At 47.4% G+C, this 17,816-nt stretch overlaps 1 protein-coding gene and 1 long non-coding RNA gene across 2 annotated transcripts; both read left to right on the top strand.

The window, feature by feature from the left end:
- The first annotated feature begins 267 nt into the window (after positions 1–267).
- LOC144738210 (uncharacterized) lies at positions 268–10,845 on the top strand. Its single transcript, XR_013589179.1, has 3 exons — positions 268–345; positions 1,454–1,576; positions 10,739–10,845. It is a non-coding gene; the product is annotated as an uncharacterized LOC144738210 (long non-coding RNA).
- Positions 10,846–11,504: 659 nt separating this feature from the next.
- LOC144738135 (uncharacterized) lies at positions 11,505–16,708 on the top strand. Its single transcript, XM_078621073.1, has one exon. The coding sequence runs from the start codon at positions 11,625–11,627 to the stop codon at positions 13,713–13,715; it is 2,091 nt and encodes a 696-aa protein (XP_078477199.1). The 5' UTR covers positions 11,505–11,624; the 3' UTR covers positions 13,716–16,708.
- The last annotated feature ends 1,108 nt before the right edge of the window (positions 16,709–17,816 follow it).

The raw sequence follows: 17,816 nt of genomic DNA, 5'->3' as shown, positions 1-17,816 counted from the left end.
CTATCTGGCAACAAAACTGACACCTTTTTACAAGGAGTCATGTTTGCATAGACCGCAATACCTGCAGTCATAATACAAACAAAAGAACATAACTCTGATAATGTGCACTGTCCTTGAAGTTGATTGGTCCACACCCGAGACAGCTTTCCTTAGAGCCTAGTCTCATATGGGTTGGACCAGATGACGCCAAAAGGCGCACATATTTTATTCAGTTACACCGCCGCTCGTTCGGGAAGGAGATTGTGTTGAACCCCGCAAGTGACGTCATGTCACCTCCTGCTGCCGCGTGACGTCACGATATACCAGGAAGCTGCTGCACCGCGCGCGCTCTCACTGAGATCCGAGGTGAGAAGTTCACATCGTATTATTAGGTTTTTTCGGTAAAGTCACGTAGGTAAAACATCAAACTTAATAAAAATAAATAAATAAATCGCGACGTTTCGGAGGCAACACAAGTCTCCGTCATCAGGTGGGACCGTCACAGCCGGATTAGCTGCATCAAGTGCGGCAATGATTCAAGATGTAATCCCTTAAAAGCAAGTTGAGGGGGGGGGGGGAGCTCATCAGAATGTGGTAGCCAGTGAATGGAACGTATCGGGAGGGAGGGGGGCGGGGCTCAAAGACGGCACTGAGTGCCACGTACAACGCCTCCGGAGGGGGAGGGGGGCGGGGCCAAAAGGATGGACGGCGGCTTGGACGCGGTTTCTGCTGCTCCTCCCCCCTCAACTTGCTTTTAAGGGATTACATCTTGAATCATTGCCTCACTTGTGCAGCTAATCCGGCTGTGACGGTCCCACCTGATGACGGAGACTTGTGTTGCCTCCGAAACGTCGTGATTTTTTATTTTATTTTATTTTTATTAATTTTGATGTTTTACCTACGTGACTTTAGCGAAAAAACCTAAGAATATGAATCCTTGCAGTCACGAAAGCTTCAAATCTAGAATTAAGTTCACATTGTGGTTGTTGTCGTGGTGGTTGTTGTTGTTTACCCAGGTAGAGCCTCGTTCCGTCTCTCTCTCATAGGAATATCAAATTAGTAGCACCGAGTATGGAATCGATGACCCGGTTGGAACATTACAACGCTGGGCCTAGCCATGCGGGGCCTTTCCTCCTGCCCTCGCCTTAATGCATTTGCTTTAATTCTCTGCTTAAGTTTAATTTGTCTTCATCTGGCTCACTACTTCATGGAACCTCCTTTGCCAGTATCAAAATATAAGAAGAGGTTTTCCCCTTTTCTTGGCAACAAAACAGGTCTTAAGATGTTAAAACATCAAACTGAAACCTTTTGCAAGGAATTTTGATTCATCCTCTATTCAACCAGACTATATTCTATTCGAAGCTTACAATGCAGCCTCGCCTGCCAATATCTTTGGCAGGCGAGGCTGCATTGGTTCGGTCATGAATCCTGCATTACCAGACACTGCATGCTCAAGCAGCTTTTGTTTGTCCAGATATTAGGGGCTGAACAGGCATGGCATTGGCTAGAGAAGAGATTGGAGGATGTGGAGGTGATCGGACCTGCCGATGACTTGTGCCAGGAGTGAAGATCGGCCTCTGTGGAGGAGGCCTGTGAGGTATGCTGCAGGGCAGTTAAGAGATATTTGCTCTGTGACAACGATGAGGTTGGAAGAGCGATGCCCACATTAATGGGTGGAACGCTGGGTTCCTAAAACCCAGCAAGACAGTGGGGAGCACAGCTGGTTCATCTATCAGTCATCTTTTGACACCTGGATCATTCCCATTATCTGCTGACAAGGAATCCACACTTACATGGCCTAAAATTGCACCTATCATGGCATTAGCACTGGGATAAGGTTACTTGCATTTTGTCATGAATGGTGGATGTTTTATTTATATAATATGTTAATGATCTATGTTAAATGCATGTGTATTTAAGAGTTTGTCTTTATGGGGAGCTGTGGTGCAGTTATTTCACTGCATTATGAACTCAACAATTAGTTTGATTATCGCTGACAGCAAACATAATTGATAAGTGAAAGCTGAACGTATTGTGGGCCTCTGCTATGTTGATTGATCTTAAATTAATTACATGGTGAAGTGAGGAAGCATTAATACTGAGCAGATGAAGGTGGCCAGGCATGGTTCTGGACACGCCACCACCTTTTTACCATACCAGTGTGTAACAGTGTCAAGTTTGTATTTGTAGTAAAGTATATTAACTATTGAACATGGAGGTTAAATCAAAACAATAGTTTATTTTAGTTTTCGGCCGGCAAAATCCCATCACCACCTCCACGCGGTGCCGGCTGGATTCCAACCAACGGTGAGGGTCTTTGGCGTCAGATGGAGCGACCCACCGGCCAAAGTATTTCTGTGTCGCATCTATGGCAACGTCAAATCAACTTGGAACAAGCTAGGGCACCCCTCGGGGGAAACGCGCGCCGTCCTCGCCCAAACGACGCGAGAAGTGGACGAGGGCTACCTACTCATGGATGGGGCAGGCTAAAGAAGTTAGTCCGACTACGGCTGGGAACACTCAACATCGGAACATTGACAGGGAGAAGTCGAGAATTGTCAGCTGCCCTAAAGGCCCATCGTATCGACATCGTATGCATCCAAGAAACGAAGTGGAGTGGAGCAAAGGCCAGGGAGATTGGAGAAGGATACAAACTGTTCTACAACGGTGAAAGAAACACCAAGAACGGCGTTGGAATCGCAGTCAGCCAAAATCTACGAGACAGCGTCGTGGCCGTCCACCGTGTTTCCGACCGCCTCATGTCCATCGAAATCGACTCAAACGACCTACGCCTCCGGGTGGTATCTTGTTATGCGCCGCAGCCCGGCTGCCCAGCAGATACCAAGGAGGAATTTTGGGAACAATTTGATGGACACATGCAATCGATAAATGGAGAAGAGCAGTTAGTAATTGGTGGAGACCTAAATGGACACGTTGGAAGCGCCCGGGATGGATACCCTCGAAACCATGGTGGCCAAGGATATGGTACCCGGAACGATGAGGGAAACCGAGCCCTGGACTTTGCGGAAGCCCATGATCTTGTCCTCGCCAACACCTTCTTCAAGAAGAGACCGTCCCATCTCATTACGTACGCCAGTGGTGGGAGATCAACTCAAATTGATTACTGGCTTGTCAAGCGGGATAAGCTGAAAACGGTGACAAACACTAAAGTCATACCATCGGACAACATCGCCCCACAACATCGCATCCTGGTCATGGACATAAAAATGGACATTGGCCAGCGACATCGCCCACCAACAACTGGACAGCAGCGAATTAAGTGGTGGTGGATGAAGGAATGCAAGGATCAGCTGAGAGTCGCCTTTAATCAGATTGACGTGAACACCAACCGACCAGCGAATGCAATTTGGGAAGATCTCGCCGGCCAACTGTGCACAGCAGCAATGGAAGCACTGGGGCTAACTAAGCCGGGAAAACACTTCATTGACAAGCAAATATGGTGGTGGAACGAAGAAGTTCAGCTAGCAGTGAAAGAGAAGAAGCTAGCTTTCAAGAAGTGGCGCCAAACGCTCGCAGATCTGGATTACCAACAATACAGAAACTGCAAATCGGCAGCGAAGCGAGTAGTTGCAGCGGTGAAATTAGCTCAATACGACCAACTGTATGTCGAACTGGACATCCCAGAAGGTGCCAATAAGATCTATCGACTGGCAGAGGCACGCCATCGTTCGACTCAGGATATTGGTCAGGTCAAATGCATAAAGGATGAGAATCACAGCGCTCTCAGAGACCCGCCCGCCATCCTTCAACGCTGGAGCGACTACTTCTCTGGAATCTGCAACCAGGAATTTCCCCACCCACCGATTATTAGCGCTGAACACGTCCTCGGTCCGGTTTCACCTATCACCATCACCGAAGTGGAACAAGCTATCAGGAGAATGAAGAATGGGAAAGCGACTGGCCCGGACGATATCCCTGCTGAGGCCTGGAAGATCCTTGGCAGGCAGGGTGCTGCCCTCCTTACCCAGCTCTTCAACACCATCACGAGCACCAGTGAGGTCCCAGAAGCCTGGTCGACCAGCACGACGGTTCCAATTTGGAAGGGTAAAGGGGACGTGGCAGAATGCTCGAATTACAGGCCAATCCGGCTCCTGTGTCATGCGATGAAGATCTTTGAGCGAGTTTTGGACACGAGGATTAGAAACATCATCACCCTATCACCCAACCAATGCGGCTTCATCAAAGGATGTGGCACTACGGACGCCATATTCGCGGCGAGGCTCCTGCTGGAGAGGCACAGAGAGAAGAACCAAGCTGTGCACGTGTCGTTCCTCGACCTTGAAAAGGCATTTGACAGGGTCCCCCACGACCTCATCTGGCACTCGCTTCGATCCCATGGAGTCCCTGAAACCTACGTGCATTGGGTGCAACTCCTATACAAGAACGTCACCAGTGCAGTCAGGTGTGCAGTGGGCATTTCACCGCCATTTCCCATCAGCGTTGGAGTGCACCAAGGATCGGCCCTGTCACCACTCCTGTTTATCCTGTGCATGGACACGATCACTGCCGACCTGCACACGCCCCTTCCATGGTCAATTCTCTACGCGGATGACGTCCTCCTCTCAGATGAAGAGAGAGGATAAGTGGAAAGACAAACGCGCCTGTGGAAGGAACGTTTGGACGAAAACGGGATGAGGTTCAACATCAAAAAGACGGAGTATATGGAGTGTGGCCCCCAAACCGACGGCACCATCAGTGTTGACGGAGAAGATCTGAAGAAAGTGACGGACTTTAAGTACCTGGGCTCCACCATCAGCTCAGATGGTAGCATCACGACTGATGTGAGGTCACGAGTCAATGCGGCGTGGATGAAATGGAGGTAAGTCACCGGAGTCCTCTGTGATCGTAAAATTCCGGATAGGCTGAAGGGAAAAATATACAAGACCATCGTCCGACCGGTGGCACTCTATGGATCCGAGTGCTGGCCAGCCACAACTGTACACGAACAAGCTCTCCACACCATGGAGATGAGGATGCTCAGATGGAGCCTCGGGCTCACTCGATGGGATCGTGTCAGGAACGAAGACGTTCGGAAGCGACTTGGTGTGGCCCCCATTGCGGACAAGATGCTTGAGGCAAGGCTTCGGTGGTACGGCCACGTGATGCGAAGTGAAGAGTCATCAGTGGCCAAGACTGCCTTGCGTATTGAGCCAGAGGGCCGCCGTCCACGCGGGCGTCCGAAGAAGCGATGGATGGACCGAATAAAGGAAGACATGAAGACGGTCAACGCATCCCCTGAAGATGCCCTGGACCGAGCCAAATGGAGAAGACAATGCCGAAAAGCGGACCCTGCGCCACAGCGGGAACAACGCTAGGAAGAAGAAGAAGAAGTTTATTTTAGTTTTCCTCTGGAACTTTTTGTAAGAATGGAAACAGGAATTTAACACAGCATATATGCAGCTCAAGTTAGATCTGTTCATCCAAGCATTCAAGAAAATCTAAGACAGGCTTCACACCTATAAGTTGCGATTGAAAATTTATTTATTCATTTCTACATAAGACAAATCATGTTATTTTCAACAGCCTTTGCTATGTTAGCTCAATTTTGCTTTTATAAATATTCCTTTTGCAGCCATTTTTATTTTGAAGCTACTAGTGCCTCCAGGCATTTATAAACATTTGCCCTCTCATTGTGTGCCTTCACAGTCCGTGTGATGAATTGGGGAATATCTTGAATATATAAATAAATATAGACGTGTAAGTCATGTGTGACTGTATATACTAGCAGTCGCCGCCCGCTTCGCGGGCGGTGTGTATATACTTGGTTGGTGGGGAGTTGAAAGGGGCTGGACACAATATACATGTTTTGGTGATTGTTTTATGTTTATTTTTGTGAGGTTATATGTATTTTTATGAGACGCTCAATCGAGGGTGTTCAGACTCCCTCACGTCATCTCCAAATGCCCGCGCACTGATTTCCGTCATATCAGCGCCTTTGTAGACGTACTTGTACAGGTACTTGATCGCCGTGATGCTCGAGCACACCTCAACGTTGATGTGGCAATCGTATTTGTGAGAGAAGAATGCATTGTACACAACAACCCATTGATTGAATGTCGCATTGTCATATTTATTGGCCTTGAACTTGAGCACGCCGTCCGTTCGCAGGCATCTTCTGTAGACAGGAAAGCCATTCTGGTTGGTTTGTGTCACCTCGGACAGTGCCTTCGGGAAACCCTTGGTGCACTCACCGTCCTTTATACACGGAGAGCTGGGGTTTAGGGCTCCACACGGGCCGTGCATCATGCTGGTCAAAACCGTGTTGTACAGATCACTGTTCTTCATGGCATCTGGAAGTTCCGCGGACACAAACTTGTCAAAGTCCTGGCGAGTCCTGGGTTTGTCTTCATGGGCGAGAAGAATGAGTATGTGAGCGTGCGGCAGTCCACGCTTCTGAAACTCGACCACATAGATTAGCGCGATTTGCTGCCCAAACACCCCATCATCGAGATCCTTCAACGCTGCGTTGAGCTTTTGTTGCCACACACATGTGACAATATCTGGCATATCTTGAGCAGTTCGGTGTGGTCCGTTTCTGTCTATTGTCTTTGTGATTTCATCCCATTGAGGGTTGCACGTCACAGTCATGAACAAATCCGGCTTGCCAAACTCGCGCACCATCGCCATGGAGTCCTGATACTGCGAGTACATGTATCTCTCACCACCCGTGAACGACGCTGGAAGTACGACGCTTTGTCCGACTCGATCAAGGAAGTGACGGCGGCGGCTTGGCTCTGGATGCACTAACATGCCTGTGTGACGATCATATTCCGACACTAAGCCTTGGTTTTCGCCTAATGCAACCACGCCCTCATGCAGGTACGCATCCAGAACTCCCTTGTAAATATCCGCTCGAAGTGTCTTCTGGTTTGCCGCGACCCAGCGCAGATTCTCATGTTCACACTTGGCACGTTGGTCGACCACCCACTGCTGGAACAGTCGCCTGCCTTGGTGGAGAACCGACTGTTCGTTTTCCTTCTGGTAGAGTCGGTACGCAACATGTTCGCGAAGCGCCATTCGCGTCTTGTTCCGATACGTAGCGCCGTTCGTGTACTCATCCGTGTACGTCCAACCCAGTTCCCCGAGAGGGAGCAAGAGAGGACATTGAAGTGAATCGTATATGGAATGGGTTTTGAACAGTCGCAAAAGCCCACCTGACCGTGGGAAGAGAAGCAAGTCTCAGTTGTTCGCCGCGTTGCCGTCATCAACCAACACAGCAGCAACCTCCGTGGCCGTGGGGAGATTGTGCGTGCGAGGTCCCGCATAGTTGTTGGCACGCAGGCGAAACACAACGTTGACGGGGTTCTCGCCGGCTTCGATCATGCTTCTCATCCGCTGACCCATCGTAAGGAACTCGCGCGCAAACGGGTTGCTCGTCTCCATCATGTGCTCCAAGTCCAACAGTGCGACTCTGTTCAGGCCACAAAAAATACCCTGTCGGCGAGCCACTCGTGCTTCGATATCTGGATCGTACACGTAAATCTGCGCAAACTTGGGCTTCGTTGTCTAACCGGCCTGATCCATATATGGTAACAAAGATCCCAAGAAATGGCCCATCGCTCCTTGGATACGGTATGTATACACGCCTCTCTGCCCTCGAACACTTTGATCTTCTGCTACTGGGTCGAAGCGGCGATTGCTGAAAGACGCACCAAGCGACGTAAATGCAAACACTTGATTGTACATGCGTATCTGCTTCCGAAACTCTTCATCTTGGTACCACTTGCGTAGAATGGCCGGTGCAGGCTGGAGTGGCGGAAGAGCGACCTTGCCGCCAATGCAGCATGTGATGGAAGACTCGCCTGGCCACTTCCATGCTCGACACTTCGAGCAAACCGAAGTTGGCTCTGGTAGTTTGTGTCTTCCTGCGATGACATTCTTCCCCGAAACTCTCGAGACTTCAAACTCGTCTTGGTTGGCGAGGGCGTCCTTGTAGCGCTTGGTTCGCCGTTGAACGCGTCGCTGTTCCAGCGTCTCCTCGACTTCGTTTTCTGTCCTCTCCATTTTCCGTTGGGACTGGCGCTGTCGCATCTCCTCTAGTTCTTCCGTCATCCTGGCGAGACGTTCAGCTTCCAGCTCAGCATGGCGTCGACGCGCTTCCTCCTGCTGTTCTTCCGTCAACCTCCCGCGGCGCTCTGCTTCCAGCACACTGTGGCGACGTCGTTCTTTGTCTTGCTGCTCTTCCGTCAACCTTCGGCGCCGCTCAGCTTCCGAGTTAATGCGACGATATCGTTCATCCAGTAGTCGCTCGGCAGTCATTCTCGAACGACGCTGGGCCTCCAGCACAGCGCGATGCGCTCGCTCAGCATCTTGTTGAAACGGAGATTGCTCAGCACGTCGCTTTAGGCGACGCAACTCCTGAAGGCCTAGTGTGAGTTGTGGATCCTCCCGCGCAGCGGCTCGAGCAATGACAAAGGCAGGGTCGTCTTGTTCTTGCTTACCTTCCTCAAGATCCACGTGGAAGTCGCCGGGAGAAATGACATGATCGTGTACGTCCATGAGGACATCCTGCATATCACTTGGTTGATCCATTGCGTCGTTGCCAGCGTTGGTTTCTATGCGCCCTTCATCGATAACATTCCCCAAGTGAAGCTCTCGCATGGCCTTATTCAACCGAAATCGCTCCACTCGGCGGCGATTGCGGCGACGATCTTTGACCTCCTTCGGCTCGGCCGTGGCAGGAGTTGCTTTTACGATTTCGTTTTTGTGCAAAGCGTCCTCGAGCTCCTCTCGTGTCTCTCTCTTTCGCTTGCTATAGGGATAGGGATGAGTAATTATAATAGGTGACGTTGACTATGAAATAGTTGAGCAGCTTACGCACCCTTTCCGTGTTCCACGACCAGGGCTTGTAGTCATTGTGTTGGCTGTCGTCAGATATCTGGAAGTCTGCGTACACAAACGTGACGCGTTATACAGAAAGCCTATGTAAACCGCGTTGCCTCTCAGTCTGTGACATCTGAAGCACTGTAGAATATATATCTCGCTGTACTGTTGCGCACGGGTACTGGCAGATAAAGTCTCCCCGACTGACGCACAAACGTTGTGACGACAGATATAATACACGCAGTGCCTCTACCCTGTTCGCTACCAAGTCTTTAGGCGACCGCCAGCTATGTTCTTGCGCGTTCAGAGTGTTTTTTTTACCCAAACATGAGCCTCACTTCCGCACGCACCACTATCCACCATAAGCGCACACTGGCACACTTACAGATGCAGCGGTTTGTTATTTTTGATTTAATTTGTAACGCAGCATCGATATGCGCTCCACCATCCACCATGCCCTTGCATTGCAAAGACACAGCTCCGGTGTGCGTGAGGGTGTGCGCCAGCCACAGTGACATTGGTCAGCAATGGCACCGTTCCGGTCGCACACAGGTTGGCCCCTGCATCCTCCGTCTGTATGTACACACACAGATCCGCTATGGGGCCAGCTGTTTTTTTTATTTCGAAAATGTTATTTGTCGGTGTTATGCCGTCCATGGAGACGTGATCAACGTCAATACATCCAAATGGTAATAAGCCGGATGAAGCGAAAAGTAACCATTGTACCCATCAAACAGTCAGCTCGGTTGCCCCATGGGGGTATTGACCCATGGGCGGAACTCCCGAAACTGTAGGGGGCGCTACGCAACTGGCCGTGGTCCCGGCAGGTGAAGCTGCCAGCTCAGTCCGCTAAGACTCACTGTATAGCGACCCCTGCCTACTCGTAAGGTAAAGTTGTTTGGGGACTCCATTAATGGCAGCACGCAGCACCCATTTTGTTACGTAAATATACGTAATATTACCGTAACTACCATTCGCACACTTGCATACACACCACACTCACACAGCGCAGGATGTGCGCCCACAGTGCACTGCACCACTGCGGCGCAGACCTTAGCAGACCTATGCTATCACACAGCGCTTACCTTCTGTGTGCTTCTGCTTGTTTGGAAATGGACGACTGACTGACTGACGCGTGCTGCCGCCACAAAGCACGCAGGCCACTTTGAGGCAATGAAATGTAAAGGATAATTAATTAGTCCAATGAGATTGTAGGCAACACCTACAGAATTTCTCGAGCGCTGGTTTGATATGTAGGGCGGGGAACTGTGCAGGGCCACTTTGCACACACTTGTTTCGGCTCAATGAAAGATTAAGCACAGTGGTTTCAAGGGAATGGGCGCAATATTGATGGAGCTGCGTACGAAAGAGTGGTCAGTTTTGTCCACTGGGCCGTCGAACCGAACCCCACCAATAATGAACAGATTTTATTGAAAGTTCTGGAATTGAAAATGTATGTGGCTATCTGATTAGTGGAGGGTTCTTGGTTGCAGCCGCGGACGTTCTTCGTTGGGGAGATATTGCCACCAGGACGCAGTGTTCGGCGGGTGCAACAGCAACACTGTACCTACAGTAGATTTTGCGTTGCGACCATCACTGTTAATATGGTGTTGCGTGAAAGTAGGTGCAATTGTTGACCGAAGAGACGCTGTTGTGCGGCAGGTTTATTTATTTATATTTGTCGAATGAAAGTGAGCTGTGGCTTTTTGCCGGCTGTTTTATTAATTGTTATCGACGAATCACAGCTAGCTGTTTGGGCGGGTCCGTAAATAAATTAACGTCCAGATACGCACGCAGACGACCAAACCAGCGTAGTTGTTTAAGATATTCATTCCTCTGTCTCTATACTGACATAGATGGTGTGCATATGTTTTTCTGTCTGCAGCTGACGCTTGTTCTGATGCTTCCTCTGCAGAATTGGTCTGATGGAGCAAGTCACTCAGCGCAGCTCGGTACAAAAAGAATAGGACCAGTGTGCATACATCATGGATTGTCCTGGAAATTTGACACAGCACCCGAAAACTTACACAGGAGAGAAACCCTTCAAGTGCACTGTGTGTGAGAAGGCATTTTCAGATTCATATACTCTTAAAAGACATCAGAAAATACACACAGGAGAGAAACCTTTCCAGAGCAGTGTGTGTGGGAAGGAATTTTCAAGTTCATCTGATCTTAAGATCCACCAGAAAACACACACGTGAGAGAAACATTTCAAGTGCACTGTGTGTGAGAAGGCATTTTCAGATTCATATACTCTTAAAAGACATCAGAAAACACACACAGGAGAGAAACCTTTCCAGAGCAGTGTGTGTGGGAAGGAATTTTCAAGTTCATCTGATCTTAAGATCCACCAGAGAACACACACGGGAGAGAAACATTTAAAGTGCACTGTGTGTGAGAAGGCATTTTCACGGTCATCAAATCTTAAAAAAACACCAGAGAACGCACACAGGAGAGAAACCCTTCAAGTGCACTGTCTGTGAGAATGCATTTGCATGGTCATCAGGTCTTCAGATCCACCAGAGAACACACACAGGAGAGAAACCCTTCAAGTGCACTTTGTGCGGGAAGGCGTTTACACAGTCATCACATCTGAAAATACACCAGAGAACGCACAGAGGAGAGAAACGCTTCAAGTGCACTGTGTGCGAGAAGGCATTTCCACAGTCATCATATCTTGCAATACACCAGAGAACACACATAGGAGAGAAACCCTTCAAGTGCACTGTGTGTGAGAAGGCATTTTCAGATTCATATGCCTTAAAAGACACCAGAGAATACACACAGGAGAGAAAGCCCTCATGTGCACCCTTTGCAGGAAGGCGTTTGAATATTCATCACATCTTAAAATACACCAGAGAACACACACGGGAGAGAACCCCTTCAGGTGCGCTCTGTGCGGGAAGCCCTTTGCAGTGTCATCACAACTTAAAGTAAACCAGAGAACACACACAGGAGAGAAACCTTTCAAGAGCAGTGTGTGTGGGAAGGAATTTTCAAGTTCATCTGATCGTAAGATCCACCAGAGAACACACACGGGAGAGAAACATTTAAAGTGCACTGTGTGTGAGAAGGCATTTGCAGAGTCATCAGTTCTTCAGATCCACCAGAGAACACACACAGGAGAGAAACCCTTCAAGTGCAGTGTGTGTGAGAAGGCATTTTCACAGTCATCAAATCTGAAAAAACACCAGAGAACGCACACAGGAGAGAAACCCTTCAAGTGCACTGTGTGCGGGAAGGCGTTTACATGGTCATCACATCTTAAACAACACCAGAGAAGGCACATAGGAGAGAAACCCTTCAAGTGCACTCTGTGCGGGAAGGCATTTTCAGATTCATATTCCCTTAAAAGACACCAGAGAATACACACAGGAGAGAAAGCCTTCAGGTGCACCCTTTGCAGGAAGGCGTTTGCATATTCATCACATCTTAAAATACACCAGAGAACACACACGGGAGAGAAACCCTTCAGGTGCGCTCTGTGCGGGAAGCCCTTTGCAGTGTCATCACATCTTAAACAACACCAGAGAAGACACACAGGAGAGAAACATTTCAAGTGCACTGTGTGTGAGAAGGCATTTTCAGATTTATATACTCTTAAAAGACTTCAGAGAATACACACAGGAGAGAAAGCCTTCAGGTGCACCCTTTGCAGGAAGGCGTTTGCATATTCATCACATCCTAAAATACACCAGAGAACACACACGGGAGAGAAACCCTTCAGGTGCGCTCTGTGCGGGAAGCCCTTTGCAGTGTCATCACAACTTAAAATACACCAGAGAAGACACACAGGAGAGAAACATGTCAAGTGCACTGTGTGTGAGAAGGCATTTTCAGATTTATATACTCTTAAAAGACTTCAGAAAATACACACAGGAGAGAAACCTTTCCAGAGCAGTGTGTGTGGGAAGGAATTTTCAAGTTCATCTGATCTTAAGATCCACCAGAGAACACACACGGGAGAGAAACATTTCAAGTGCACTGTGTGTGAGAAGGCATTTTCAGATTCATATACTCTTAAAAGACATCAGAAAATACACACAGGAGAGAAACCTTTCAAGAACAGTGTGTGTGGGAAGGAATTTTCAAGTTCATCTGATCTTAAGATCCACCAGAGAGCACACATGGGAGAGAAACATTTAAAGTGCACTGTGTGTGAGAAGGCATTTGCAGAGTCATCAGTTCTTCAGATCCACCAAAGAACACACACAGGAGAGAAACCCTTCAAGTGCAGGGTGTGTGAGAAGGCATTTTCACGGTCATCAAATCTTAAAAAACACCAGAAAACGCACACAGGAGAGAAACCCTTCAAGTGCACTGTCTGTGAGAAGGCATTTGCATGGTCATCAGATCTTCAGATCCACCAGAGAACACACACAGGAGAGAAACCCTTCAAGTGCACTGTCTGTGAGAAGGCATTTGCATGGTCATCAGGTCTTCAGATCCACCAGAGAACACACACAGGAGAGAAACCCTTCAAGTGCACTTTGTGCGGGAAGGCGTTTACACGGTCATCACATCTGAAAATACACCAGAGAAGGCACGCAGGAGAGAAACCCTTCAAGTGCACTCTGTGTGGGAAGGCATTTGCACGGTCATCAGATCTTCATAGACACCAGAGAACACACAGGCATCAGAAGATCCCCAAGAAGTGTAATCTGAAATCGACTTGTGAAAGTCAAAGTGCTGCAATGAGCCCATCCTTCCTGAAAAAAGAACCAGAAGTACATTCCAGCCCTGACACTATGAAATGTATCAAGGTGAAATGTGAAGAGGTGACAGTGAAGAGCGAAGAAGTGAAGGTAAAATGTGAAGATGAAGATTTAACTCCAAAATCGGACCTTAACATCAATGGATGCAACGTGAAGCAGGAGGAGAATTCTGACTGAGCGAGGCAACTCCCAGCAGTTTGTGGAAGTGGAGGTGTGGGTCGACTTCTTAGAGAATACGAAATCAAATGGAGACCCTGTAGATGTTTAAGCTTGAGACAATGAAGCTCCAATAGATGCACCTTTGTTACAGGCCTTTAACGAAAATAACGCTAAGTTAAACACTCAATTCCTAGGTTCAACCTGCAGAGTAAGAGCGGTCAGTATTTGTGGACCTGTGGGTTGGGTAGATCTCTAACTAGGAGTGAGAGCCAATAAGCCCCCAAGCATTCACTATGTTATAATAATATTAGCATTTTTATGGTGCTTGATTAATCACCTCAGCAACTCGGAGTTTTGTATCATATCTCATCACAAACACTCGAAGAGCACGCCTTTTGGCGTCCTCTGGTCTAACACTGTTTGAGACTAGGCTCGAAAGAAAGCTGTCTCTGGTGTGAACCAATCAGTTCCAAAGACAACGCATTTCTTATCAGAGTATGTTTTTGGTTTGCATTCTGACCACAAGTATTGTGGTTAATGCAGACTTAATTCTTTGTAAAAGGTTTCAGTTTGGTGTTTTAACATCTCGACACATGTTTCCATAAAAAATTAACCCATAAAAACAAAGTTTTTCACTATAAATCCTTTATATTCGTGTTCAATGTGCCACAACCCAGCCCACATTGGTCTTTGAAACGGGCGGCTAGAGTCCTCTCGTCCACTGGCTTGAGATGGCTGCCACCTATGGGTCAGATGATTGCCTGCCGCCATTAAGCAATTGGTAATTAAAATAAAATAAAAATTACCTAAAAAGTGTAAAATTTTGGAAAAAAATTGTCACGCACAACGAGTCTGTGTGCAAAATGTCAGCTCGATTGTATCACGGGAAGTGGGTTAAAAACGACTGAAAGATTTGCACGGTCGTAAGCGTGCAAGCAAGCAAGTGAACTTAATATAAAGGATTTAACAAGTATAACCCGTAAAAACAAAGTTTTTCACTATAAATCCTTTATATGCGTGGCAGCTAGAGTCCTCTCGTCCTCTGGCTTGAGATGGCTGCCACCTATGGGTCAGATGATTGCATTGCACCATTAAGCAATTGGTAATTAAATATAATATTTTTGTCCTAAAAAGTGTACAATTTTGGAAAAAAAATTTCACGAACATTAATTGTCACGCACAACGAGTCTGTGTGGAAAATGTCAGCGCGATTGGATCAAGGGAAGTGTGTTAAAAAAACGACCGCAAGATTTACACGGTCTTAAGCAAGCAAGCAAGCGAACTTAATATAAAGGATTTAAAATACAGCGAGAGAGCTTCTGAAGCAGGACGTTATATAGGCCTGAGATGGGTGCAGCCCAAGGGGCCGTCCATAAATGACGTCACGCACCTAGGGGGGGGGGTCAGACATTTGTGACAATGTGTGACGAGGGGGGGGGGGTGAGAAATGTGACGTCACATCAAAATGCGCAATTTTAAATAAATATAGAATTGTTATTACAACACTACTTGTGAAAACAACACTCCTACAAAATCAGAGTGCAGCCCCACATTAAATACGCACTACAATGACAATAGCTTAAAGCGATTTGAAGCATGATTTATTTTCAAAATGGAAATATGGTTTTGGGGGGGGGCAGAGCTTTGTCACGTCATATTTGAGGGGGGTTTGACTTTTTGTTACGCCATGTGACAAGGGGGGGGGGGGGGATAAAAAATCGTCCAAATTCGCGTAACGTTATTTATGGACGGCCCCTAAGGGTAAGTGGGCAGGGCTAGAGATGGTATTTGCATGGACAGTCATTCCTCGGTATACGACCGCTTTTGAATACGTCGAATTTGGTATACGTGTTTTGACGAGAAAAAAATGTCTTGGGATACGACGTCTTGCTTGGAATACGACGTCTTGCTAGAACTTGTATGGGTCGGCATGAGTCACCGCGTACCCGCGTTTTCCCCGTTCACGACTGAAACAAAGCGCCGCTCGTAACAGTATTGTCTGGAATGACTTCAGGAACATTCTTAGAAGAAGGCAAAAACAAACTTCAATTGACAGGTTTTTAGTAAAACTCAATCTTGGTGAGCCTCAACCAGGTCCAAGTCAAGAAACAAGTATAACCCGTAAAAACAAAGTTTTTCACTATAAATCCTTTATATGCGTGGCGGCTCGAGTCCTCTCGTCCTCTGGCTTGAGATGGCTGCCACCTATGGGTCAGATGATTGCATGGCACCATTAAGCCATTGGTAATTAAATATAATATTTTTGTCCTAAAAAGTGTAAAATTTTTGAAAAAACATTTCACGAACATTAATTGTCACGCACAACGAGTCTGTGTGGAAAATGTCAGCTCGATTGGATCACGGGAAGTGGGTTAAAAAACGACCGAAAGATTTGCACGGTCGTAAGCAAGCAAGTGAACTTAATATAAATGATTTTAAATAAGTATAACCCGTAAAAACAAAGTTTTTCACTATAAATCCTTTATATGCGTGGCAGCGAACTTAATATAAAGGATTTAAAAATATATTCGCCTGTGGAGGACGCGGGGATCGATCCCGCGACCTTTGGCATGGGAAGCGAGGGCGCTACCAACTGCGCTACTCCGCCACGGCCTGTGGAGGGGTTACGCTCTGGGCTCTTATACTGTGACGTTCAGCCAAAGCCATGAATGAGTTCTATTTTAATATATGTAAAATATATTTTTTTTGCCTAAAAAGTGTAAAATTTTGGGAATTATTTTTCTCGAACATTAATTGTCTCGCACAACGAGTCTGTGTGGAAAATGTCAGCTCCATTGGATCACGGGAAGTGGGTTAAAAAACGACCGAAAGATTTGCACGGTCGTAAGCAAGCAAGCACGCAAGCAAGCAAGCACGCAAGCAAGCAAGCACGCAAGCAAGCAAGCGAACTTAATATAAAGGATTTAAAAAGGAGAAAACCTATTCTCACTCTAAGAGCATGTTGCATATATGCCTTTTCCTAAAAATTATATTAAAAGTGATTCTGCCTATTTATTTTGTAATAATTTTGATCGGGATTTAGCGCTGGAGCATGGTAAGGGTGAGTCCCCCCCCCCCCCCCCCCCCCCCCCGCTGCCTCCTGCCTTGCCACACAAAAGAAAGCTAGAAGATAAGTACTCACAAGTCTGTTTGGGAAGTCATACAATATAATATAAAAAAAACTGCAAACCCAAGGGGGGGCTAATGAGATTCTGCAGGAAATCCCCAGTTGACTTCAAGAGAAGGCTACCATAAAGGAAACAACCAACAATAAAACAAACATAAGACGGAAACAGCAGGGGTCACGAACCTCCCTTGGACAGCAAAATCCACCCAAGGGCAGTTAATCATTATGAACTGATGGGTTTTTAAGATACAGCAGTAAAGTTTGAACCTTAGCTGTATCTTCAACCTCAGGATATCAAAATATAACTTGTGAATAAGAAGCACGGATCTCTGGTAATACAGACGGGGAACAAAGTTTAATAAAACCCTCGGAATATCTTTGGTAACAACTATGGTATACCACAAATCTCGGTTAAGCATGAACCAAATAATAATTATTGAAGTATTAGACCGAGGGTCATTCATAAGATATACAATGCGAAATATGTCAATCACACACGACCAAGATAATATGTATTCCACGGAATCAGAGCCTCACCAACAACCTTCGTCTTCCAGTAGCTAATAGCACATGGTAGCAGTAAATTATGTATGCAGGGGGGTGCCTCCCCCTAATATATGAAATACCACCCAAGAATTCAAAACCACGACGCGAGTGCTGTTGTAATGCGGGCGTAAGCGACCTTCCGGATGTGACGTCACGGGGGGTGGAGTCATGTGACGTGGGTGGAAGGTTCGGGTCCTTAAGCGGGTAAACCGGAAGGGGAAGTCAGTCGGGGTGTGAGCGGAAAAGAGTGAGGCCACGCGGGCGAGTGAGAAGAGGGGGGGCACCGACGGCCATCGGGAGCCAACCCCGAAGACAAGAGGAAGCTGCGGAGTGGTGTGCAGCTGCAGAGGAGACAGCCAGAAGGGCTGCGTGTTAGAGGCAGCGGTGTGGCTGCCAGGTGGAGCTGCGGAGAGAGAGAGAGAGACAGCACGAGGCTGTCAGAGCTG

The sequence above is a fragment of the Lampetra planeri genome, chromosome 78 (assembly GCF_965212315.1).
Source record: "Lampetra planeri chromosome 78, kcLamPlan1.2.h2, whole genome shotgun sequence".
NCBI lineage: Eukaryota > Metazoa > Chordata > Hyperoartia > Petromyzontiformes > Petromyzontidae > Lampetra > Lampetra planeri.
Note: the sequence above shows the minus strand (reverse complement) of the source record. Positions and strands in the feature narration are given on the sequence as shown.